At 39.5% G+C, this 26800-nt stretch overlaps 2 protein-coding genes across 3 annotated transcripts in view; one reads left to right on the forward strand and one right to left on the reverse strand.

The window, feature by feature from the left end:
• Positions 1 to 86: 86 nt before the first annotated feature.
• Positions 87 to 3252, reverse strand: PARS2 (prolyl-tRNA synthetase 2, mitochondrial). Of its 2 annotated transcripts, XM_063298001.1 has the most exons (3): positions 3164 to 3251; positions 2455 to 2531; positions 87 to 1595 (listed from the first exon to the last, which is right to left on the reverse strand). In XM_063298001.1, the coding sequence occupies exon 3, from the start codon at positions 1559 to 1561 to the stop codon at positions 152 to 154; it is 1410 nt and encodes a 469-aa protein (XP_063154071.1). In that variant the 5' UTR covers positions 1562 to 1595; positions 2455 to 2531; positions 3164 to 3251; the 3' UTR covers positions 87 to 151. The 2 variants fall into 2 exon arrangements, with proteins under 2 accessions (XP_063154071.1, XP_063154072.1); XM_063298002.1 differs by lacking the exon at positions 2455 to 2531 and having other exon boundaries at positions 3164 to 3252.
• A 6304-nt stretch (positions 3253 to 9556) lies between these two features.
• The window catches only part of LOC134494599 (lanosterol synthase-like), a 30877-nt gene continuing 13633 nt past the window's right edge, over positions 9557 to 26800 (forward strand). The window contains exons 1-13 of the mRNA XM_063299851.1: positions 9557 to 9567; positions 10463 to 10646; positions 12352 to 12490; positions 14751 to 14859; positions 16179 to 16303; positions 17003 to 17099; positions 18320 to 18455; positions 20797 to 20905; positions 21207 to 21325; positions 21567 to 21664; positions 22176 to 22203; positions 23607 to 23660; positions 24387 to 24458. Of these exons, the coding sequence (XP_063155921.1) occupies positions 9557 to 9567; positions 10463 to 10646; positions 12352 to 12490; positions 14751 to 14859; positions 16179 to 16303; positions 17003 to 17099; positions 18320 to 18455; positions 20797 to 20905; positions 21207 to 21325; positions 21567 to 21664; positions 22176 to 22203; positions 23607 to 23660; positions 24387 to 24458 (1281 nt within the window). The remainder of the gene's footprint in view (positions 9568 to 10462; positions 10647 to 12351; positions 12491 to 14750; positions 14860 to 16178; positions 16304 to 17002; positions 17100 to 18319; positions 18456 to 20796; positions 20906 to 21206; positions 21326 to 21566; positions 21665 to 22175; positions 22204 to 23606; positions 23661 to 24386; positions 24459 to 26800) is intronic.

Genomic DNA, 26800 nt, shown 5'->3' on the forward strand with positions numbered 1-26800 from the left:
AATCTGAAAGGGCGTTCTGTAACCATTTTGAAGATAGCTGTGTATAAGCCTGCATTGAACAATAAAAAAAATCCAATTTACCCAAATTATTGTATGTTTTCATATGACAAAGTTTTAATATTTTAGAACCCCCAAGCTGACAATACAGCACTTAGGGAATTTGGACTTTATGCAGCAAGTCAATTGTGGCCTTTTTGGTAAGGTATAGGGTTTCACCAGTGTTTTGGTTGCATACTTCGAACAGAGGAGGTTCATCCAAAGCCTTCTTCCCACATATTATAACAAAAGGGTAGCCAAGTTTGTCAGCATCTTTTAACCTTTTTCCAATGGTGAACTGGGTCCGGTCATCCAACACAAGTTCTTCTCTAAGTTGGGGTATGGCTTCAGCAATACCCCTGTGTAAATCCTCCATAAGCTCTGCTGTTCTGTGTGCCTTACTGCCACTTTTGGGGGGAATAAGGCAAACCTGATAGGGTGCTATGAGGCTTGGCCAACGAATGGCATTCTCTGTTGAAAGCAACTCAATGGAGGCTGCAAGGATACGAGTGACACCCAATCCATAGCATCCCATTTCAGCTAGAACGGGCAGATTGTCAGCGGTTTGGACAGTAGTTTTAAAAACAGAAGAATATTTAGTTCCCAAGAAGAATGTGTGGCCCACTTCAATTCCTTTGTTCTCAACCAGTCTTCCTTTGCAAACAGGGCAATACATCTCATCTGACTTTACTATTTCTAGATTGGCTGAAAAATCACAGTTGGTACACATTACCAATCGGTCCTCGCCAACATCAGAAGGTAGCTGGAATTCATGTGACAATGTCCCGCCAATGCTTCCTGTTGCTCCTTGGACTTTCAGAAACTGAAGCCCCAACCGGTTGAATATATTGCTGTAAGCTTTACACACAAGAGCATAAGTCTGGAGGGCGGCTTCCTCAGAGGCATCGAAAGTATACATGTCCTTCATATAGAACTCTCGGCCACGGAGTAACCCAAAACGAGGTCTTGGCTCATCTCGAAACTTCCTTGTTACCTGATACAACAAGACAGGAAGCTGTTTGTAGGACAAGGAGCCTTGAGAAGCTACTAGGTGTGTGATGGCTTCTTCATGGGTAGGCCCTAAACAATATTCTTGATCATGCCTGTCTGTCACTCGCAAAAGCTCTTTGCCCATCAGTTCCCATCTTCCACTGGCTTTCCAGAGCTTTCCTGAACATAACGTGGGCATGTTCACTTTTTGACCACCTATGGCTTGCATTTCTTGGTCCAACACTTTGATAAGCTTCTCCATTGCTCGAACAGTATAAGGCATATAGTAATAGCATCCAGGGTTGGCAGGACAAATCAGTCCAGTCTGTAACATCAATGTTTGGCTCTTACACATCAGTTCTCCAGATTTGCTCTCCTGGGATGCCACAGCATCATCCCGCAGGTTCATTTGTGGAAAAAGCTTTTGTTTTCTATGAAAATTGCAGTAATGCCTGTAACTCTGTCTTTGACACCACACAACCCAATTGGCCAAATTAGGTAGTAATATTTTTCCTGTTTTAAGAAGTTGATCCATTTTAAGATTCACAGAGGAAGCTTCAGTTCCAAATCTGCAGGAAAAGAGAAAGTATCAAAAACTAATTTCACATAAATAAGTGTATAAGCTACACTATGCTATATGCCATTGTATGACAAAGACTATCGACACAGCATTGAATGACAAGTAAATAAGAACTATTCTGGAGGAGTTTGTAAACTTGAATGAAGATGAGGTGTTTCTAGAAAAAAGCTTACAAAGTAAGAATGTGTTTGCAGAGATTGTCTCAAAGAACCATTAAGAGATGTCCCACCACTTTCTAAATACATGTACAATAAGCAAAATAGACATGTTAAATCCTCACTCATGAGTTTAAATATATTTATAGAGGCTAATTTTCTCAAGGTCACCCACCAATTGGTGTTTCAGGTGACTACAGGAAGAATGGGGAAAAAACCAATATAACCTTAACCTACTTCTTGACTAAACAAAAAAATTTCCTAAACATTTTTCTTTTCTAAAAACCCTTCAGGAACATGCTGGAGAGAGAGAAAGTGGGAAAAGAGGAGTGGAATTTTCCTTTTGTAATTTATGGTATAAAATTGTTACATCTGCTTATTTAGACAAAATAATGGTTTGGACCGTAAAAAAATATAGCTGGTCATTTAGTTTTACTAGATCCACCTTGAACTCTAACTGAGCAACACACACAGAAATCCAGATCTCCCAAAACACATTTTGATGTTCTAAATAGAGTAAGGACTACAAGGAAAAAATAATGCAGGAATCAGCCAGCTTCTTTGGCTGCTGAAGTGGGCAGAAAAAATTAACTTCAAAAGGACCTAGGAAATTACATATATTAATTTGACTTTGAGTAAAGGTTTTAATATTTTTGGACATCCATATATATATATATATTTTGAACTACATACCTATTACATGGAAACTGATGGCTGGACAACAGAAATGGATTCTCTATGTCCTTCTGATTGCCAAGAGTCCTTCAGCACTGGAAAGATACATTACTGGCCCAAATTACTCAGTGGATTGATATTACCTGCAACTTATGAACAGACATAGATTTTGTATTGATGGGCACAATAAAATATGGCAATCCTTTATTGAAACTGGGTGTAAAATAGTATGTATGTATATATTTATTTATTTTTGAGTTGATGTATTGCTTTTTTCCTTTCCTTTCTTTTCCCTTTCACTATTGCCTTATTTTTCTTTGTTCTGTTAAAAAAAGTGGCCCTCCCTTTGGTAAGCACTGAAATAAATAAAATATAACCATATTTAATATTAAACATCCTAGCTCCTGTTTGAACATTAGTCCATTCAAATGTACCTAAAAGTTGGTTAAAGATTGCATTTCTTTACTACTTTGTACATACACAGTTGTTGTTACATGGCTCAAATTTCTTGTAACATTAGGTCTTGCATCATTTTGATGCAGAAACAATGAATTATTTAATACCACTCATTATCCTTTCAGTTTTCTGGAAAAGTTTGGAAGCGCAGTACTGTATTAACACATTTAGAGGAGGCTAGTATCGTGCCTACTTTGTTTTAACATTAAATGCATTCTGACGTTTCTGTGACGATCATCCGCGATGAGAGCCCAAAGAGAGGAATTCTTACTTGGAAATAAGTCGCGCTGCACGCAACGGGCACGGAAGATCACGTACTTAACTGCGCCGTTCTCCCAGGTGTCTACAAATTAACGCCCCGTGGGCAAACTCGCTCTCAACACTCTGAGAATGATCCACTCCGCTTCCGTCTTGCGTTCACTTACGGCACCGTCGCTAGGAGCACTTCCCTCGTTGCAAAGCTCACGATGCCATTCAATACGGAGCCGTGACCCCCTGCTGTTGAGCAAAGCACGCGAGAAATTCGATTGCACCTACGCGTGCGCAGAAATAGTTTCCTTTCGATTTCGGAACGCTTCCGGAGCTAGGGAGTCCGGAGGGCGAGTTGTTTCTCCCGCATCTGAGACTCTTGGAGGAATAACGAAAACGCTTCTGGTCCAAATTCCGTCATGTAACATATAAGGAGGCAGTGCAAAAGCTATTTTGTTTCATTTTGTCGACACACCCACACACACGGCCGCCAGGTTTTTAAACTTATTTGATAGAATACTCCATATGCGGAGTCGGAGCACTGGAGATAAGAACGAAGTTGTCTGGCATCCGCGTTTCCCGGTTATAAGAGGCTTCATTTCCATGCTTACTAGCTTGCAAATTCAAATAATCTTTGATTTTAACAACCATTATTGAAGTGAATCAGGGGAGAAGTATTGCAGCATGAAATTTTCTGCCTCATTGCCAGTATGTATCCAGCCTGTATGGCGTCTGTTCTGAGTCACTGCCGAATGGTGCCGTCCTGATTAGGTGTGCACATTGCGTGATGGGCAAAGAGGCTGGCTGATTCTTCCGGCTTTGCTGGTCTTCCTCTTCCCCACATTTCAGCTGGTGGGAAAAACATCTGTCCATCAGATCACATCAGAAATGGGGCAGGTCTAACTACAAGACTGTGTCTGCCCATTTCTAAGCTCATAGAATTATAGAATATAGGGTTTCCTTGTAAAGCAAGTTGAATAAAGTTAAAACAAAAACAGATTGAAGAGAGATGAGTCACATGCAGTTTTTTTTTAGAACTTCTCTCCCCTTATTTTCCCTTATATAGGCACCAATGGCTGACTTCTGAATTCCTTTGTGTTCTGTTCAGGAGAAAACAGAAATCAGGGTTGGTTCTGTCATTCCACTCGCTTACTATTTCCGTCTTGCTCTAAATGCTGAGCAATCCAGTGCTATTGTGCCATTTTGATAGACTTAACTTTATTGGCTAGCCATTGCTTCTATTATGGAGGATGTAAAGTGGTGACATCTGTCTTATGCTGTGCTATTGGGTAGACATGTGCTTGTGGAACTGTTTATGCCAGATTGATCAGAGGTGACAGAGAAAGGCAAAAGGAAGCTTTACTTTTTTTCTCAGATCCTAATAATAATAAAATAAGAACTGGCAGCTGTGATTTCACATTGTTGTATATATATTATATTATAATAATGTTATAATGTTATTATAATAGTGTTGTATGTATGTATGTATGTGTATATATATAGAATTATAATAATATATTAAATGTATATGCCACCCAAATCCCAGCGACTTTCATCTTTGGAGACAAAAGCAGAGTCATGGCAGAAACACCTATTCAGGGACCAGAAGCAGGGGCATGTCTACATCAGCCCGAAACTGAATAAGTGCCTCTTGGACCCCCACCCCCCACCCCTATGGGGACATAGCAGAAAAACTAGGGTGCCAGGGCATGTTCGTGCCTTAGTAGGAACAAGCAGGAACATGGCCTTTACATTTAGAGAGTTTTAAAAGTCTATGTGAGATTTGCAATGCCATCTTACCCTTATCTATAAGTTGTTGGAGCAATGTATTTTTCTGACTCCTTTTTGATATTATGCCATGAAAATGAATTTCCTGAATTTGCTACCTATTGTTCTGAAAGAACACCAACTCTCAGATACAAGAGTGAGATTTTTTCCACATCAAGGTTAGGCCTAAAGCAATTACTTAAAATCTGTTTGGATCAGTTTGGATTTTAAAAGAGCTATCCAGTTACTGGCTTCCAGGATGATATATACAGAGAGATCTAGGCAATATATTAAGTTTCTTTTAAAATTTTGAAAACACCATCAATAAACTTACTATCCTTGTTCTGAATGCACAGAAGTCATTTAGTGAGTTGAAGGGACCTTTCAAGTAGAGCCAATGAGTTATTGAGCCTAATGAAAATGAGGGAAAATCTTTTTTTTTTAATTGATCAGGATTTCCATCAATATACCAAAACATGGCTCAAACTGAAGTTTGACTTTTTGTGACTGATGAAAGATGGAGATTCCAAAGCATCCTTCTCCAACTTTGATTTCATGATCAGAGAACTAAGTGAAGTTTGTATTCCTTGGCTTGGAATATGAGCCTCATAATTACAAGGTGAGAATGATGAACAGCTAGTTGTTTTGGGTGGCTCAATTCTGAATTCAGCTTCTTCCATCTTTCTCTGAACCTCCATACCACCTTTCTCTACCGTTCTCCTCTCTGCTTAGCCACATTGCTGTCTTCAAAGAGAAAGGTGAGAAAGCAAAGCTGATTGAACTAGAGTAAACAGATTAAAATTGAATTCAAGTAGAAGTGAAGGAAGCAAACATTCAGGGGTTCTCATGAGAGAAGAGTTACTGATTCTAGTCACTTTAAGAACCTGAGGTTTGCTCCTTGACAAGCACATTTAAAATTATTGCAAATTTAAAGTTATTGCATAAAGTTTTGAAAGTTCTGTTTCTTTTGGGGACCGGATTTTGCTTTGCCCATTTATTTACCCTTTTATAACTTTTAGGATTAACTTACACAGAAGTGTTCTAATGGGCTGTCTGAGGGCAACTCTGAAGCCTTCATTGACATAAAACGTAGTTATATATGTACAGTATTTTTTTTTGGATGGGGAAATGTGTTCTAAAATAGCTTTGCATCAGTAGTTCTGACTGTTTGTGTTAAGACTCACACATCGTGCTGATTTGAATACCCCTACATGGCCTAAAATCCATGTAACGTCCTCTCCTTATCAGTCTCTTTGTTGGAGCAAAAATCTCATATTCAATAGGTTAATTATATTTTTAAAACTAATGTGTTGCTTTCCTTTGAGTAGAATAACAGTAGATGGCAGCACTTAGCTGTCTACTGTGTAGAATCAGATCTGGTTAGGATCTGGATGGAAGGCCACCAGAAGACCTCAGAGCTGTAGATTAGACCAAGGAGGGGGAAGAAAACCTATCTTGGATAAAGGCAATGGCAAACTACATCCATATTGTTGCCCATATTTGTCTGTCTGACCATCCAGCCATCCAACTATCCATTTCCATGTGAACCTGTCCAGATAGTTAGATAGTTACTAGGAGCCGAGCACAACTTGAGTGAGTCTTTACCTTTAATTTTGGTTATCAAGGACTTTCTTGGACTTTCTCAGTTAAACTTTCTGATTCTAAACTTTTACATAGACAGCTGGCATTTGTGCTATGCTACTTCTCCTGCAAACCCTGCTTTACTGTTACTTGCACAATATTCAGTTTTCACAACCTGATCAACCAGATTAGACAACTATTTTAGAGATTTATAGAAGCCTGCAGCTATAGGATGCCATAACGTTAAGTAACACGGGACTGGTATATTTCCTTCTTGTTCCTTGTCTTAGGCTGTTTTCCTCTAGGCAATTTTGTTTAAACAATGTAAGTGGAATCAAATCTGTGCCTCTAATAATTCTGCAGTTATTAAAGGTAATACTGAATATTATTCAGAGGCCTGATATATCGGTAAGCAATAATATGGTTTGTTTGATTTTTATGAGCAAACAGTGCAAGCCCAGTCACTATGCTTTGTAAAACATAGTTTACACCTTACCAATGGTTAGTCCTGCCAGTGGTACCTTAAGCTAATAGTAAGTTATGGGAACCTAGTCTAAAAGTAGCAAATACACATCTAATTCAAATTCTTTGATTTACCATCAGAGGTCAGCAATAGAATAACCGAATAAAACCAAACAGTTAAAAGGAAAGATTGTTGAGTCCTGTTTGATGTTAAGCGCTGCCTCATTTTAGCTGCTGGAATGATAAATTTGGGTACTGTGTAGGTGGTTTCAGGGTATGAGCCTGAAAGTAAAAAGTGGGTATAAAAATTGTAAGTTCTCCCAGGTCCACTTAATAAAGAGGGTTTATGATGTCCTTCTGAAGACTGTTATAAATGTTACAAGAAAAAAGAACATGTTGAATTGTCTTGATTTCCCTGGAGACACAAGAGCAAGTGCATTGAAATAGGGGAATACACATCTAAATTGGAGTGAGAGAAAGTGTGATGTGTTGTCTGCATTAAATATGTAATATTAAATCATCCTAGTGGAAATACTGTAATTGGGGATAGAGGGCAAGTCCATGACACACACACAGCCCTGTCCTCCAACGTTGAGAAATGGCTGGGGGTGCAGGAGAAATTCAGGAGATTGTGACTCTTCCCTTCCCTGTCACTTGCCCCCTCACCCCTCACTCCCCAAGTCAATTTATTCTGCCTAAAGACAGGGCTGGTCTTTGCTCCTCTGGTTTAACATGTCTTGCCATGGGTGTTTTGGGGATGTTGGACTTGGACTCCCTGAACTGTTTACAAAGTTCTGTAATGGGTTTACAGAATATGACATGGGGCTTCTGATGGTTTTGTCCTGCTCTGGATTTGTTTTAAAGTGAATTGAAAAATCTGTAAATATTATTAAAAACAAGGTTCATAAATAGCCTGTCAAGAGATAGTCTTTGTAATGCCATAAGCCCATATGGAACTTTGATTGGGTTGTATCAGTGAAGATGCTATCCCAGGCTGATGATGATCATTTATTTCATTTCCCAAGGTAATTTCCTGAGGTTGGGACAATTAAACAAAATGAAGGAGAGTTGCTGATAGATTTAGCATTGTGAATTTGTTCTTTTTATAATAATTAACAGGTGCTTATTGAATGTATATGACAAAAGGAATACAGATATCCTGGCTTGTATCTTCCCTACTTTTATGGAAGGGCATTCTCTGGACATAAGTAAGAAACCAATTGTTGTAATGGGAAGAAGGAATAACCTTGAGGAACAGGAGGAAGAGCCGCACCAAGACAACAGTCAGATAAAAGAAATCTGAGTCCAGGGCAGACATGGAATTTGAGAAAGCATTTCAGACATGATCCTCCCTAGTTCTCATAAAGAAAAAGGGAGGGAGGGGAGAAGCTCATTCAGATTTGCAAGGTTCTTATAAAAAAAAGTAGTATTAGTTTATGTGCATTTGGTTTTCAGGTGTGATCTACCTTGGAGGGCTGACAGTTGTTTGCTGCCGTTGATACTTGGGAGGAAGAACAAAAGAGCCATCTGCTCTGAGATGAGCAGCCTATATCTGCCCATTATTAATGTGGGAAACTCAGAGGAACCTGATTCTTGGGCAATTTTGCTTATCTTTTTGAATTCCCTGAAAGCTGATCTGTGCAGGCCAAACATGGCCACATAACCTGTTCTTATCATGTGCTGCTGGGCTGATTTTATCAGATTTTTTTTTTTTACCTTGAACACTTCCTACAATGTGTTTTGGTGGAATAACAAATAATTCATGTTCAGAGTTATCAAGTAAGGAAATACATGGTGGATTCCAGAAAAAGATAACCCCTGCGAAAGAAACAAATTTAGTTTCCCTGTACAGTATGATAGAGCACAGCCTCAACTCCACCCATTCCTAATTTCAGCCTACCCTTAACTGAGCCTTATTAGTGCCCTTGTTATGATTGGCCAGGCACCACAGATCGATTTAAGTGAACTTTAAACTTTTGATGGATGAGAAGTATTTTAAGAGTGGTGATGGTTCAGAGGCAGCATCTCAAGTCCAGCTTTTAAATCACCAGTGTCTTGCTTGACAACCCTGACCAGTCCAAAGAAACTTCTTCAGATCATTCAAGACAGGTGATTTCAGACATCAAGCAAGAGAGATGTCAGATGGCATGTAAGTGCAATTTCTTTGTATATTATGATTGAAAGAATACAGGTGTATCTGGAGTGGCTAAAATCTAAAAGGTCCTCAGGTCTTATACAACTGAAGGTAGCTAAACAAGCTTAATTAAAGAATAAGTTTTGAAAGCTATTAACTCTAATGAATAAATGTATACTAAAAAGCAGGAAAAGTAAAAAGAAAGCAATTTTGACTTTTCTTGATGTAGGATAACAGTTGGAAAGAATGGATTGCAATTTTTGCACCATTAGGGAACAAATGATTAGATAAACACTAGGCTTAAAATTCCACTTCTTATAAGAGTGTAAATGTCTATTAATTGGATGGGTTCACACATTGCCCTAAGCCATTATGGGATTAGTTTGATTTTGTTTTAACATGTTATATGGATCCATCTAATGGTGGATTACTCAGGAAATTACAGTTAAACAAACAATGGCTTAGAATGACATGAAAATCAGGTAAGTATCTGTAGGTAAGGAATTGTAGACTATTCTTTGTGAAATCATTGAATTTTACTTGTATTAATCATGTAAGTTATAGAAAGAACGAATACCTGATGAGTGATAAAGGGTATGTTAAAAAATAGGGACAAAGATAATAATGTGGACTGATAGTTTGCTGTGAATATTTAAAGAAACCAGTGAGCTGCATACAGTACATGTTGAAAGATGAATGTTTGTTTGTTTGTTTGTTTTCTATCCCGCCTTTATTTTTGTAAATAAATCAAGGCAGTGAATATACCTAGTACTCCTCCTTCCTCCTACTTTTCCCACAACAACCCTGTGAGGGGAGTTGGGCTGAGAGAGTGTGACTGGCCCAAGCTCACCCAGCCGGCTTTCATGCCTAAGGCAGGACTAGAACTCTCAGTCTCCTGGTTTCTAGCCTGGTGCCTTAACCTCTACACCAAACTGGTTCTCCATGTTATAGTGATGCTGATTTTTTAAATTAATATTTATATAAATTGAATATTAAATTGGTATTTAGGCATACTGCTTGTAATGTATTTTGTTTTTACATGTTTATAATAAAGAGGAATAGATTCATAATTCTGTATATATTATTGAACAGTTTGATTATATTGATAATTATGATAGTTTTTCAGAATATTGGGATGGTTGATAAATTTAATAAATTAATTAATAAAAGATATAAAAATATAGTTTTAGAAGCCTTTAAACCTGGAATCCTTGTCCCCTAACACTATTCACCCAAAAAGTTTTCCATTTTACTTGCTCTACTCTTCAATATATTTTGCATCTTGCTGTCTTAAGTAATCTCAGAATGGGTTCCTTCCTGAATTTGAATAACAAAGTGATGATATGGTACCACTGTTTAAACTTTTTCCTGTCTTAGCATGCTTTCTGGTAGACCTCTGGGCAAAAGAGAAGGTGGAAATAAAATCGAACCAGAGACAGATCTGACTCGCTGGCGACTGAGCACTGTGGAAGGGCGACAGAAATGGTATTATGTGCCCAAAAATGAGGAATGTGCCCGGGAACAGAGTGCACTTGAGGCGTATACTTTAGGGGTGAACACTGTAAGTGATTGACAATCATTACAAGTATACACAAAATGTCCACAGGGGCAGAGAAAAGCATGAATGCTACCAATGTAGGGCAGCCCTGCTGCAGTTTAGCAAGCACTGAGGGTCTTTCCCAACTTGTGGTTCCCATTCTGACATGTGGCTTGGGGTGTCTTAAGGTGAGAAAGGGGATTCTGGCCCTTGGAACTCAGTCTTGTGTACCTACCACCCCAATATCTCTTTTCTTGCACATTGGCTAGAACTACAAGCTGGGACAAATTGTCATAAATGCTAAGATCTCCCCTCCCATTAGTTAGCCTTACTAGGTCGACCAGACAGGAAACACAACCAGATGAGGCAATTCTACTTAATGTAAGGTTACAGTAACAGAATCTTGCAAGTCTGAAAGTACTTCTCTCCCCCCATCCCTGTCCCCTTTACAACCCAAGAAACTAGGGAGGGTCTCTTCTGAGCCTCTTGCCCCACCCACATTCCTGCTCTGGGCTAAGCTGCCTTTTATCTGACTGTTCCCTTGGCTGCATCTCATTGACCTGTCTGCCAAGATCATTCCCACATACCATTACCCTTTTGGGTGGGTGTCATTAATATTCAGAATGACTAGTCATTTGGAGCAGGCAAAGCAATTTCCCCATTTGACTTTATCCAGTATCTATCTTCTCAACAGTATTTGGTGTAGCTCACTTGTATTGAGCTAACTTTTCTGAACCTATAGTATGTTCCAGGAGATGTGTTGGTTTATGGTTCCTATCATCTGCAAGTACCTTAGCCAATGGGAATGATGGAGCTGTAGTCCAAGAGTTCTGGTGAGCACATGTTGGGGAAGGCTGCAGCAAACTTTCAAACAGATTTTGCTTGGGTAGCACCTCCTGCAGTGAATTTTGGTTAGAGTTGGCCAGAGCATTGCAGAAGAGGGTCTGTCCTAAGTTTTGATCAGCCTTTATGACCTTCTGGACCCTCAAATATCAGGGTTCTGTGAACAGCCAACAGTCAGTCAAATGATGGTGCAACAGACCTGATAACTCTCATCATTTGCCTGACTCATGAGCAATGCATGTCTTGAATCATTTTGATGTGTATAAAATATATCAGGCAAACAAATCATCCAAATAATGTGCTCACAGAAAGTTTCTTGACTGGCAACTGAATGTCCAGACAATTGTGATTTAATAGATGGTCAGGTGTATGTATGTCAGAATCAGGGCATGGTTACAAACCATAACTCAGAAAGTGATTCTAAGGGACATACTGTTATTGTTGTTATATCTTTTTATGTATATAAAAAACTCATATACTCTCTCTCAAACTCATATAGACTATAGATAATATTAAATGAGTGTTTGTACGTAATGTGACTTGTTGTTTTTAAAAAAAAAAACAAGATTATGAAGACTCCTTCCAACTTGAGACTGAATTGGGATGCTGACAGTGTAACATTACCCATCTGGTTGTAGAAATTTTCCCTAAAGCATTTTAATTGGAAAGATGGGTAAAAATCTTTCTCTCCAGTGCTTTAGAAAGGGGACGTAGCAAGAATGGAAGGGGTTAATTTCTATTCCTGATTACCAAGTTTCCAGATCTCATTGCCTTCTTTGTTGATTTAGATAAAATGTTTATGAGAGAAATACAGTGAAGATACTGAAAAATGTGACTCTATAGGAATGCAAAATATTTGTCTAATCTCCACTGTTTCATTTTATAGAGTAAATTTTTTCCAGAATCACCGAAAGCCAGCACAGCCCAGGAAGCAGTGCTGAAAGCAATTAAGTTTTTTTTGGGTCTACAAGCTGAAGATGGCCATTGGCCTGCGGAGTGCTCTGGGGTGCTCATCCTTGCTCCAGGTATGGTGTCACTAGTAAATTCACTCTGCATGAATCAACCAGGTAAAATTATGCCTGTGCTGTGAATTAATGTCTCTTCTCATCAGATGGGATAGGCACACACAAGCAGGAAAATGGGAGATATTTCCTCAGCTATGTATGGCTAAGTTAGGCCACGGCTCCTGCCAGCTCAGTGTTGCCTCTCTTTCCCAATTTGGCACTCTCCAGATGTGTTGGAATTCATAATTCCCAGCCAGCATAACCATTACTTGCTGGAAATGCACAGAATTACAGTTCTCACCTGGAAAATGTCTGGTTGAGAAAGGCTGCTGTATGATATCCAACCTTTCTCAATTTACTCATCCTGAAGATTACGAAGGTTGAACTTGGGATCTGGAATTTGGGTTCTTTCACATATTGGAATAAAAGATATTCCAGAATAATAGGATGATGATGACTTCTGAGAAGGAGAAACTATTCTTCCCTCCAGGCTCTGGAACGTTTGAGGAGGAATTGGATACGGCAGTTGGCTTCTTTCCTGCTGGAATGATGGGTATCTATCTGTAGACCTTTGTCTATTTACTTAAAAGCAATATATTCCAGGATATATTGGAGAACTTACAATTGAGAAAATACAGGCGCAAGGTTTTTATTTTAGTAGACACCTATATGATGTATCTCAAGATCAGGCTACAGATTGTACTGAGTGTGCAGCTGTTAAGTTCGTGTCTCTTTGTTTTTGCTTTGAGACCAGGCAGTTAAAAGTAAAGAAGATGTGGTAGGAGCATTTCACCTGATTGGCTAGTTCCCCATTCCAAATAATCTCAAAGTGGCAAATGGGAGCAAGGAAACGTGCATTAGGAAGGTGTTAACAACCCTTCTCATAATCTGTTTGCTTGCAATAAGGTTTATTTTGCTTTATTTGCCTTTCTTGCTTCAGGGCTGCTTATTGCAGAGAAGAGTATCTAAAACAACAGTAAAATAGGCGGTCCCTCCATTACAAATCTGTTACAGGTAGTCCTCATTTAGTGACTGCCTTGTTTAGTGACCATTCACAGTTATGACAGTGATGAAAAGTAACTGTGACAAATCCTAGCAGGTCTGTAAAGCAAAGGAAAACTGAAGATCATAAGCAGAATCACAGTTTCACTTAGCGACCGCTTTGCTTAATGACCAAGTTGCTGGTCCCGATTGTGGTTGCTAAATGAGGACTACTTGTATTGATGACGTAGACTTTTGCCAGTATCAGTTTACCTAGTAGGCTTTTTTAAGAGTCAGAACTGAACTTTCATCCACGTGTTCCAGAACTAGATTCATTTTCCAATGCTACAAATAACTTCTTTGAGGTAGTGCAACCTTTCCTTAGTCATGTCACAGGAATCTTCTTTCCCCTCAGTTTTGCCTATGATTCTGTTTTCAACAATCTTTTAAAAATAATAACCCCATGCTAGTGAAAAATAAAGGTAGCATCTCCTACTTGGGGAGAATAAACTGTTAGCACATATGGATCTGAAAAAAAGATTAAGAAACATAATCCTGTCCACCTCAAGCATGGTGTGACAGAGAAAAATGGGACATTGATTACTCCTGGAAACTGCCTGGACCAGTCCCTGCAGTTTTCTTGGCAAGATTTCAGAAGTAGTTTGCCAATGCTTCCTTCCATGGGCTGAGAAAGAGTGACTGGCCCAAGGTCCCCCAGCTGGCTTTGTGCCTAAGGCAGGACTAGAACTCACAGTCTCCTGGTTTCTAGCCTGGTGCCTTAACCACTAGACCAAACTGGCTCTCAATACATTATAAGCAATTTATGAGGTCTTGAGAGCCAGTTTGGTGTAGAGGTTAAGGCACCAGGCTAGAAACCAGGAGACTGTGAGTTCTAGTCCAGAAAAGAAGTGAGAAAGTTCTCACTTCTTTTCTGACAGATGAATCTTGGGAACCTAAGTTAAAACCCTTGGGTTTAGAATATGTTATTTTCATCACCACTGTGTAATTACCATCCCTCACTCAACTATGCAAGTTGAGAAAAATAAAGAAAAATATGAACAATTAATAGCACAACATGGTGATATAACAACTTTTAGTAAAAAGAGATAACTCAGATCCTTTGCTTGATCTTGATAGATAAAACCTTGCTATATTGATTCTTTTTTTTAATTGGCCTTTTAAAAAGGGGAATAAAAGTACAAATTTATCCTTAGATTATCAGACCAAGGAGACCATTCATGAGCAAAAGAAATCAAAACTCAGATGCTATTCATTATTCATGGCCTCGTTCACCAAACAGGTCTTTTGATCGCATGCTATGCTGCCAAGATCCCCCTGCCAGAAGAGGTAAAGAAGGAAATTCTGCGATATATACGTTCAAGACAGCTTCCAGATGGCGGCTGGGGTCTGTGAGTGAAGCGAAAAGATTGTATTGGTTTTTTGTGTTTTTTTCCTGAGCTGGGGATAATTTCTGATAACTTCCAGATCGAGTTAATGGCAGAAGGATAGCCCTAAATGTAACATTAACTGTGAAATAACAGCTGGCAACTTTCCACACCCCTTACTGCTATTCCATCAGCACCTACAACTTCCCACGCTAGTTCTTGAATTATTCTATTATTTTATTTTATTTAGGCTTATAGGTTTATTCAGTTGTGACCCACTCTTAAAGGCTTAAATTCCCAGTTACCTCAAAAAGTTGAAAACCATAAGCGTAACAAAAATAACTATTCTCACAAATCCTATAACATCAAGGGGGAAGAATTCAGAAATCCATACCAAAAAACATTAATACAGGAAGAGTAATCACAAAGGCCTGTTGGAACATCAGGTCTTAATGGCTTTCCTGAACTCCAACATGATTGGTGCCGGTTTAATCGTGGAGGGATGTGGTTCCAGAGAAGGGGGCACTACTGGAGAGAGCCACCCCTGCACCCAGTTGGTGTAGAGACTCCAAGGGAGTCCTCCCTTCCAGATCTTATTGAACAGGCAGGTACCACTGGGATTGTAATAGTAACTGGTAAAAGTAAAGTCTTCCTCATATGGAGCTAAACTCCTGATGACTCCAGGGACATGTTCATGTAAGCTCTTTGGCAGTGATGTGGAAGTGATTTGCCATTGACCACAGCTTTGGGATTTCCTGATGCTTTTGCATACGAACACTAACCGGGCCTAATTGTGCTTAGCCTTAACAATATCAGCCAAAGTTGGGAAGGTGCTGCTGCCTAGCTGTGCAAGGGAACAGGAAGTGAGCTCAGTTACTTGGAAAATAAAACTTTTTTCCAAATAGATTAGCGTTTTTCGAACTCGGCAACTTTAAGATGTGTGGACTTCAACTCCCAGAATTCCCCAGCTAGATTCACTGTTGTATGCTGCATTATTTTAAAAAAATTAAATATTTATTTGCCACTTAGACGTTCTTTGAGAGACCTTGTAGATTTCACACTAGCGGTTTACATTATAAAACTTCATTTTACCCTTTTAAATAAAGCAGCAGTTAAAGTTTTAAAAGCATCTTAAATTCTAAAGTTTCCGCTCCTGTCCTATCTACATTCTAGCTTGTGTATTGTAGTTCATTAATCAGATGATACTAGCAGCTACTCTCAGAATGACAGAAAGTGACCAAAGAAGACAGAGAATTTGTATACTGGCCTGCGGACAGGGGTCTTAGATATTTAGGACATTTGCGTCTTTTCTTAATGGCTTTTTAAAACTCTCTGTGTGGTAGCCATCTCAAGGAGCAACAACCAACCATCTATGGCACAGCTCTCAACTATATAGCTATGCGAATCCTTGGATATGGACCTGACCATCCAGATATAGTGCGGGCTCGAATCTGTCTCCATAAAAAAGGTGAGAATCAAGTCAGAAATTTCCAAGGAGATATTTATCCATGAAAATCATCCCTCCCCATGTATTGTGGAAGGCCTTCCATATATGTAACTTTTATGCCTTCGCATATGTAAGAGTCTTTACATTTTCCCCCTAATGGCAGCTGTATAAGCGTGACTGCTGTTCCTATATTCTGACTGAAGCCTGAGAAGCTTATTTGTTTCCCCTTTATCTCTGTCAAGGCCAGAGGGTTATTGACAGTGTGTTAACCATTGGGTATACATGCCTTTTGCTTCAAGCCAACTAAGCTGAGGAGATGAGCAACTTTTCTGCCAGCTTAAAGGTCATTTTCTGGGGTGGAAAGAGGTGACCAGCTAAATGCCAACCCTGTTGGCCATTCTGAGATAAGCCTATTTATCCTTCCCTTCCCTATAGCATAAAGAGTAATAGTCCTTAGCTGTCTGACTTTATAAGAGGGATGCATTTTCTTTAAAACGGCTTAAATGTACAAAGCCAACCTAGTAGTCAACATCTAAATAAAGGTTTATTAACCATAGGATAGTGAGAAGGTAACCAGATGCACAATTAGTAAAGCAAATGAAGTAATACATGAACAAGTTGGATAGATCTATAGACTTATTAAGATTTGTGGCTCATGTGTTGATTCTAATAGGAGTAGATGCCGCTTCCCTCTCACCCCATTGACAATTCTCTTTCCAGGTGGTGCTCTTGGAGCCCCACATTTGGGGAAAGTCTGGCTGGCTGTTATGAATGTGTTCAGCTGGGAGGGAATGAATGCAGCATTTCCTGAGTTGTGGTATGCACTCTAAAGTTGTGTTGCATTTTGTTTTGTTTTCAATGAACCATTGAACAAAATTAGCCAGTGCAGCATTACACTGACTAATCTTTAAAGCCCTGAAGGTTTCTAAACAGCTGTAATCTTTCCCAAATTGGAAATGCAGATATATGCATTATATCTGCAGCTTTATCTTGGCTTCTGACCCAGTTTTGATTCTCCCGGGATTCTATTTATAATTTTCTCAATTTATAAAAGTTAGCTCAAGAGTCAAACTGCAGTAGGCTAGAAAATTCAGAAGAACTTAGCATGGCTCTGTCTGACTGATGATTAACATGCATATTGGGTGGGGCATGTGTACATCTGCAAGCAGAAATCATCAGCAAATAATCCTCTAATACTAACCAATAAGACTGGGAAATGATAAATAAAATGCCCAGTTTTGAATTACTTTGAACAAAAGATTACTATAAACTAACAAATGAGTAATTGGGGGAGTTATCCAGAATTGGGGGCAAATGTTGAAAATGGCTAAGCTTTCTGTTCAATTCCATGAATTAATAAAATAATCAATTCACCCATTGGGTAGAAATGGGAACTTGATTTTAACAACATGAATATTCAGTCATCTTCAGATTTGGGTTGTACGTTGCCCATATGAACATTTCACAATTTCTTCCATTTGATGTGATTGCTATTCTTTAGAGCACTAATTTAGAATGGATACGCTATGATGGTCTTGGTGTAAGACACTGAAACTTATTATGCTACTTTTGTTGTCACCTCAGCAGCTCGCAATATTTAGCCAACTTTAGTTTCTGTTAGAAGCTAAACAAAATTTGGCTTTGGTAATATAGGGATAGATGATTGCCTAAGAATTCCAGCTTCTATACTTCTGCCAGCTGTGTGGATGCAGGTATCAGAGACTGAATTCAACATAAGCTTGTCGATACCTACTGATTCCATCTTCAGCATAGCTGTATCATCTGCAAAGGCCTCAATATTCATAGATGAATAAAGTCCATCTTTATCCACAGCCTTCAAATTGGTCTTAGAGGCTCTGTTCCCTTTTAATGTTTTTCATAATTGTTGGAACACTTTGATGAAACTCAAAAATTGCAACAAGGAGAAATCAAATGTTGTGAGATATGCTTGCAAACCAGGCAACGGTTTTGCCTACTATATTTAGGATTCCTGCTAAATTCCTTCATGATCCTGTTGCTTCCCTCATTCTGAGGCAGGCTGTTACCTACCTGGATGCCAGGCCATCCGTCCACTTATTGGTGCCATGCCCGCCATACTATGCTTGCAACAACCTACTGCCAAGTCAACCGCCTGAGTGCAGAAGAGGATGAACTGATCCGGAGTCTCAGGCAGGTAAGAGAACAATATTCACATATTCTCTTGTTCTGTATCCAAACAGGACTATAATATTATTTAAGATACACTTAGGATTTTTGTATGGAATCTCTTTCATGCTTTGTGGAATACTCATAAGACATGAAAAGACTAACTGGAAATATTTTTCCACAGTGTGCTAGCACTTCCAAATGAATAGGTTTTTTTGATGTGAGAAGACTTTCAAATGTTGTTCCTTTGTGTATCTACTTGATTTTGGTGGAGAAACTATACCACATGATCCCTGGGAACTTTCAGTTTCCTCAACAAATGCAACATTTAATTTGAACTGCACCTTGTGTCCTTTTTCTGTCTTATACTTCCAGAAAAGCAAATATTTCCCATAACCTCTATTTTAGAGAGCCATCTTAACCCCCAGAGCTAGCTAGAAATGATTAACTTAGATGTTGCTTTTTGGAGTAGCTCTGTTGTTGTTTTTTCTTCTTATGTTGGCTAGTCCAAGAAAACTGTTCCTAAGGGAAATTCACAGCCACTGGGTCCCTGTCAATTTCTTATCTAATTCCTATGAAAAACCCTTAAACCAAAGCTAACCTTTGAACCAATAACACTCCAACCCACAGGGGGAGCAAAGGGATATTCCCCCACCCAGACTCAATAAAATCCAAGCTCATTTTCTAGTTACAAGGAGACAAAAAGCTTTATTTTGTTGCTTGCATAGAACCACAATTATAGAACAGTTTGACTTTACCGCTTGCACTGAAACAATAACCATTCAGATGTACAAACAGGTTTATACAGATACAAAAATAGCTTTACGCAGCAGTAACTACAGTATTGAACTCAATGGGCTAGAATCTCAGTTTCTAGAGGCTTGCTCAGCAAATTAAATTCATATCATAATTTGTATAAACCTATGAAGAGGGACTCTAACCTCCACCACAATAGGCTTGTCTTTGCCTCTGGTACTGACCAATAAATCAGTTTGTGCTTCAATGAAGGTATGCTGACCTCTGGTTTAAACAAACTCAAGAATTCTCCAGCATTGGGAAATAAGAGTGAAAGGGAATTATTGCCTTCCACTCAAGCCCTGTGAACTTCCCTATGGCACCCTGCTGTCCACTGTGTGCCACCAAATGCTGGACTAGATGGATTTACGATCTGATCAGGCCCGGCTCTTCTTACATTCTTAAATAAACAATGAAGTACGAATTTCTTTCAATTCTTTACCTGGTTTAGTATTTAGTATCTGTTTCTGCAGATGGAAACTTTCTTTCTAAATTCCTCTGTGAATAGACTTTCATAAACCTAAACCCTGTAAAAAAAACTTGCAGTGGTTAATCCTACCGATGTGGAGATGCTCAGATTATTTTATAGCTGTCTTGGATGAGTAGTGCAAACCAATTGTGATGGATCAGCATTTTTTGTGATTCAGTAAAGATCCCTAAACAAGGCACACAATTTAACACTGAAGGTAACATATTTTGAAATACTTATTTTTGTATTTTAAGAGCATGTCTATGACATTAGAAGGTGTTTCTGTGAGCTGAGAACAAAAAGCAAATTAGTTTATCTCTTCTCTGAGGAAGACAATAAAGAGCTTTGTGGCATTTTAAAACTGAGCACAGTTAGTATTGCAGAAGCTTTCACAAATCATAATCCACTTCATGCAGGAAGCATAATCCTGTTAATCCCATCATTTCCAATTTGCTGTTGTACTATTATTTCCTTTTGTGGTGGAAATGCTAGATTCTTTCCTCCATGGACTGTCATGTGGAAGAAAGAACAAATCATTAACACAAATGTTGCCCTAGGCCTTAGCAAAGACTGTTTGATTTGATAGTTCTAATAGTTGGGTCCTCGGTGGATCTGGTAGGTGGAAACAAACCCATCCAAACCGACATCCAAATCTTTTGATTTTTAAGGGGCACATAATTCATTTTAACTGAATCACAGTACATGGTTCTGTCTTTACTCTAATTTGCATTTCTTATTTGAATTCATTCTTTGGTCATTAAACCCAGAAGACAATGAAATGTTGTTTCAAATCTGATAATCTGGCATCATTTGCGGACCGTGTGCCTGCAGAAGGATAGGGATTGACAACTGAGGCAACAAGTTTTATGCTGGTACAGTTTTCTCCTGGCTGAAGAAGCAGAGAATTGGTAGGGGAAAGCCTGAGATTGTTTCAATTACACTTAAGCATTTTTGAGGGGATATCATGGATTACAATGTGTCCATGTGTGTTTGTGTAAAACACAGTCACAGTCATACACATCTGAAAGATCTTTTAGTAAGTGGATCAAAGTCTGGTGTCATATTTTCTAAAGGTATTATGTCTTTTCATTTTTTTTTACTTTAGGAACTTTACGTGGAGGACTACTCAAGCATTGACTGGCCAGCCCAGAGGAAATATATTTCTGAAGCTGATTTACAGGCGCCGCATACATGGACCCTGGATGCTCTTTTTGGTGAGTGGTGCTGAGAACAGCACAACTTCTAAGGGTTTGTGCTTCCAGTTTAGGCTTCCTGGATCTATCAGTCACAAAAACAGGCCAGCCACAGTTGGACTCTTGGTGCTCTTTTATAATGCCAAAGGCCCCAGACGGTGAGTTGAAAATGACTTGATGGCACTCACTCACTCACTCACTCACTCACTCACTCACTCACTCACTCACAACTTGCCTGAACTGCCACCATGAGCTCAGACTGAAGTAGAATGGTGAACCTGATGGCTCTGCTTCTACAGTGTCTCTTTGCTCCTCTCTGCAGCCCTGTTCAATTTGTACGAGAGATACCACCTCACCAGTCTCAGAAAGAAAGCCATAGCTGAGCTCTATGAACAAATCAAGGCTGATGATATATTCTCAAACTATACCAATTCTAGCCCGGTAAGCCCTTTGAAAATATCACACAAAAATGGATGTTTCTGGAATAAATTCCTTGGGATAGTCAGTTGTCTCCCTGTGTGAAGCCTTGGCTTCGTTTCCTTTCAAACGGAGAGCTACTGTATGCTGGGAGCTTACTTGTTCTGTCCTCTGAAGGAATGCCTGGCTTTGGTTGGTGTCATAAAGACTGCATTGGGGGTGGGGGGGGTTGCAAAATGTCTGACAGAACTTTTCCATTCTGTAGGTTTGTAAATCATTTCATTTGTTGATCTCATGGCACGTGGAAGGTGCCAATTCTGCAGCCTTTCAAGAACATGTCTCCAGAATCTACGATTACCTTTGGTAAGGTTGCTGATGCCAAACCCTTTCAAAACCCCTTTTCATCCCATGCCAGATATAGGGGAGGTGTTTGTGGATCATCTGGACAATGGAAGATCAGATGCCAGTAATCTATCCTCCCTCTACTTAGTGCCCTCCAGCTGCAACTCTTAAGAACCCCATGTACCATTATCAACAGCCTTGCTTGATGGGAAATCTAGGATTTGTAATCTATCACAGAGGCATTAGATTAGGGAAAGCTGCCCAGACTGGTGCTACTGTGAAATCCAGAACAGGTTTTAAGTTCCACAGAAGTCTACCTCCCCTTTCTCCCTAGAGACCACAGTTGCCAATGTCTACTCTTAGTTGCAGGAAGCTTTCACTCAAGAAAAGAGATCTTAGGAAGACTTTGTCTTCTGCTTCCTATTTTTAGAAATTCTGCATGCCATCATGCTCCATACTGTGCTCTGAAATTAAAAGTAGCACATAGCTTTTGCACCTACTATAATCTGTCTTTTTTTATACATCTATGCAGGCTTGGAGAAGAGGGTATGATGATGAAGGTAAGATTATGGGAAAGGAGGTGGGGTATTATCAAAGCCCATCTGCCCATTGCTTTGCAGTCTGGAACCAATTTTTTTTTTTGACAGCAATAGGTTTTTTTTCAATTAAAAAAATACATTGTTTGAAGATCCTATCATGGACCTCTTCTATGATGACTATGTTCATATGTGAAATCTAAACTATAATATAATCTTCTTAGGATGTTCTGTAAACCCAGCCATTGTAGTTTATTTGATATGCCATAGTTAAAATAAAGCAATTGTTTTGGGGCATTGTGAGAACTCAGCCAATATGTAGCCTGATCCCCAATTTTGGTTCAGAAAGTAAATTTGCACTATCTGGAAGTATAAACAACCTTAAGGCTTCTTAAGGACTAACTCTATGTTATAGCTGCCATGAACAATAATCTACTTCATTAAATGTGAAAGTGTTATTTTCAGTTGTAGTTAGATAGTGTGGATGCAGAGAGGGAGATGAAACAAAGCCTAATTCTATGCAAAGGAAGAGCAGTGACCATTTACAATAGCAGTAATTATTGATAATGGCAGGAAGAAACAGTTTGAGGCACTGCAGTGAATACGTGGATCAGCAGGACAGGGGTTGGGCAGAGATGGAAATGCTGGAGTATTTAAAACCCTGTGGCGATCTGGGCATAGACCTCCTGTGTTTGCAGCCAGGTTACTGCCTTTCTAGATCATACTGGAGGATGAATTTCCATCTGCCATTTGCTAGATTTGCTTGTTGGACTGCCTGCAGGAATGGCTATTCCCTTTATTCTCTCCCTTGTTAGAAAATGATCACTGTCCATGCAGTGTTATGACCATTTTCCAACTAGGAAGACAAGATGGAGGATGGAGAAGGAAAACTGGTGTTGATTCAAACAGGTGTAGTCACTTTTTTGGCAGGGTGGGGGGGAGGAAAAGAATAACTCACTGGTTGCCTGCAAGGTAAGGTAAAGTTATCTTTGCCCCATCTGAATTCCAAATGGAATTCTGTCCTCTTCCCATTTTCATTTGCTCTGCTTTGACTTTGCCTCCACTTTACAGAGGGCTAGATTGGAAAAGGAGTGGATGTTTGGCACAGCATTAATGTGGAAGCACTCTAAATTTTGAAGGACACCCTAATTCAGAACATGAGCTCCTGGAAGGCAGATTTTGGTTGAGTGCTATGAAAATGCAGGAGCAGTTAGACTGTGTAGCAATTTACTAAGAGAGGCAGTGGGCTACTCTTCACTGGGTGTGTTCAAATAGAGGATAGACAGACATTTGTCAGGGATGCTTTAATTTGGATTCCTGCATTGAGTGGGCAGGTTGGGCTTGATGATGTCAGTGTTCTCTGACATGAGGTACATGGGTAAAGGAGGATTTGCCTTTTTAAAAAAAATAAAACTTTGTTTACTAAGGTCATGGGATCTCAAACCTGGGATGCTGCATTCACAGTTCAAGGTTTTCTAGAGGTATATTTTCCTATTTTAATCTTGTTTAATCGTAGTGCTAGGAATGCCATAATGCACAGACTTCACATGGGTTTTTAAAAGGCATCTTTTCTAGGTTTCTGGCCATTAACATCATATGTAATGTATCTCAATCCCATCTCCAAAGTTAGGTGTGTTTAAAGAGACCAACAGGATATTTGACAGTTTTTGGCCTTAGGAGAGACGATGCCAAGAGGACAGGCCAGATTGCATTACTGGAAGGAGGCTGCCTATTTAAGGGTCAGACAAAGCTTTACTTTACCTCAGGAAGAGGTACTTTGGTGACCTCCATCTGTTTTGGACTTCCAGAATCTCTGATAATTGGTCAAGTGGACTGAGTTTCTGGGAGCTGCAGTCTGAACAATATCTGGAAGCATCTGGCTGGGAAAGGCAGATACACACAGTGCAAATATCTGTAAATTACCCTTGAATTGTCCCAGTTCATAATAGTCATGCCACTTTTACATAATGTCTAAGAAACAGTAATCTTATTGTTATAGAAGTATTTCTGAGAATCATATTCAATAAACAGGGCATTAACAAAGAAAAGTTTCCATTCATGGTTACTACTCACTTCTCTTGTTATTACTGAAAAACATGCATTTCATTAAGTAGTTGTATAAGGTTCTGCTTTTCTGTAAGAGACCTGGATTTTCTTTAATGTATTGGCATTGATCTGTTACATAATCATTTTTTTTCGTATTCCAGGCTGGTGTCCAAAATGACCCTGAGTACAATGCCTGTCTGAAAAAAGCCCACACATTCTTTAAATGCTCTCAGGTAATGAGCTGGGTTGGAATAACATACATCAGAAATTAATACTAATTTTAGAGGAGTATTATCAACTTGATTCCACTATGGCAAGATCCAGCAACTAATACTTATGTTTCTAGTGATTGCAGTTGTTTAAAAAGCATGTCATATTAGAATACATGGTGGCTGTCTTGAGGTAACCAAATACTGCTCTTAAGACATCCACTAATCCCAGATCCAGTTTTTAAACTGTTTATTGAATGGCCAGTTGCTCTTTTGGGTTGCCTGCCTTTCTGTGGTTTCTGATCATAGTTTACAGTTTTGATAGATACAATAAAACCATACTATTAGGTAAAGGTAAAGGTTTCCCTTGACATTAAGTCCAGTCGTGTCCGACTCTAGGGGGCGGTGCTCATCTCCGTTTCAAAGCCGAAGAGCCGGCGTTTGTCTGTAGACACTTCCGTGGTCATGACTAAACGGAACACCGTTACCTGCCTGCCGAAGCAGTATCTATTAATCTACTCACATTGGCATGTTTTTGAACTGCTAGGTTGGCAGTTTTTAAAAACTGGCAGATCCAGTTTTTAAACTGTTTATTGAATGGCCAGTTGCTCTTTTGGGTTGCCTGCCTTTCTGTGGTTTCTGATCATAGTTTACAGTTCTGATAGGTACAATAAAACCATACTATTGGGAAGACTCTATTTGTGCTAAAACTATACATCTCTACACCCAGAGATCCTTTACCCACAATTCAGAAAATCTTGTTTGAACATCACCAAAGCAACTTTATGTTTCCTCTGCATGGAGCACCCTACTATATGCAAATACCTATGTAACCTTTAGAGAGCCAGTGTGGTCTAGTGGTCAAGGCACCAGGCTAGAAACCAGGAGACCATGAGTTCTTATCCTGCCTTAGGTATGAAATCAGATGGGTGACTTGGGGCCAGTCACTCTTTCTCCACCCTAGGAAGAAGTCAGTGGCAAACCACTTCCATAAATGTTGCCAAGGAAACTGTAGGGACTTGACTAGGAATCAAGACTGACTTGAAGGCACAAAAAAGTTTGTTGTTTATTCATTTAGTCGCTTCCGACTCTTCATGACTTCATGGACCAGCCCACGCCAGAGCTTCCTGTCGGTCGTCAGCACCCCCAGATCCCCCAGGGACAAGTCTGTCACCTCTAGAATATCATCCATCCACCTTGCCCTTGGTCGGCTCCTCTTCCTTTTGCCCTCCACTCTCCCTAGCATCAGCATCTTCTCCAGGGTGTCCTGTCTTCTCATTATGTGGCCAAAGTATTTCAGTTTTGCCTTTAATATAATTCCCTCAAGTGAGCAGTCTGGCTTTATTTCCTGGAGGATGGACTGGTTTGATCTTCTGGCAGTCCAAGGCACTCTCAGAATTTTCCTCCAACACCACAGTTCAAAAGCATTGATCTTCCTTCGCTCAGCCTTCTTTATGGTCCAGCTCTCACAACGATATGTTACTACGGGGAACACCATTGCTTTAACTATGCGGACCTTTGTTGTCAGTGTGATGTCTCTGCTCTTAACTATTTTATTGAGATTGGTCATTGCTCTCCTCCCAAGGATTAAACATCTTCTGATTTCCTGACTGCAGTCAGCATCTGCAGTAATCTTTGCGCCTAGAAATACAAAGGCTTTCACTGCTTCTACATTTTCTCCCTCTATTTGCCAGTTATCAATCAGGCTGGTTGCCATAATCTTGGTTTTTTTGAGGTTTAGCTGCAAGCCAGCTTTTGCACTTTCTTCTTTCACCTTCATCATAAGGCTCCTCAGCATCTCTTCACTTTCAGCCATCAAAGCGGTATCATCTGCATATCTGAGATTGTTAATGTTTCTTCCAGCGATTTTAACCCCAGCCTTGGATTCCTCAAGCCCAGCATGTCGCATGATGTGTTCTGCGTATAAGTTGAATAGGTAGGGTGAGAGTATACAGCCCTGCCGTACTCCTTTCCCAATCTTAAACCAGTCCGTTGTTCTGTGGTCTGTTCTTACTGTCGCTACTTGGTCGTTATATAGATTCTTCAGGAGACATACAAGATGACTTGGTATCCCCATACCACTAAGAACTTGCCACAATTTGTTATGGTCCACACAGTCAAAGGCTTTAGAATAGTCAATAAAACAGAAATAGATGTTTTTCTGGAACTCCCTGGCTTTTTCCATTATCCAGTGGATATTGGCAATTTGGTCCCTAGTTCCTCTGCCTTTTCTAAACCCAGCTTGTACATCTGGCAATTCTCGCTCCATGAATTGCTGAAGTCTACCTTGCAGGATCTTGAGCATTACCTTACTGGCATGTGAAATGAGTGCCACTGTTCGATAGTTTGAACATTCTTTAGTGTTT

The sequence above is a fragment of the Candoia aspera genome, chromosome 3, assembly GCF_035149785.1.
Source record: "Candoia aspera isolate rCanAsp1 chromosome 3, rCanAsp1.hap2, whole genome shotgun sequence".
Lineage (NCBI taxonomy): Eukaryota > Metazoa > Chordata > Lepidosauria > Squamata > Boidae > Candoia > Candoia aspera.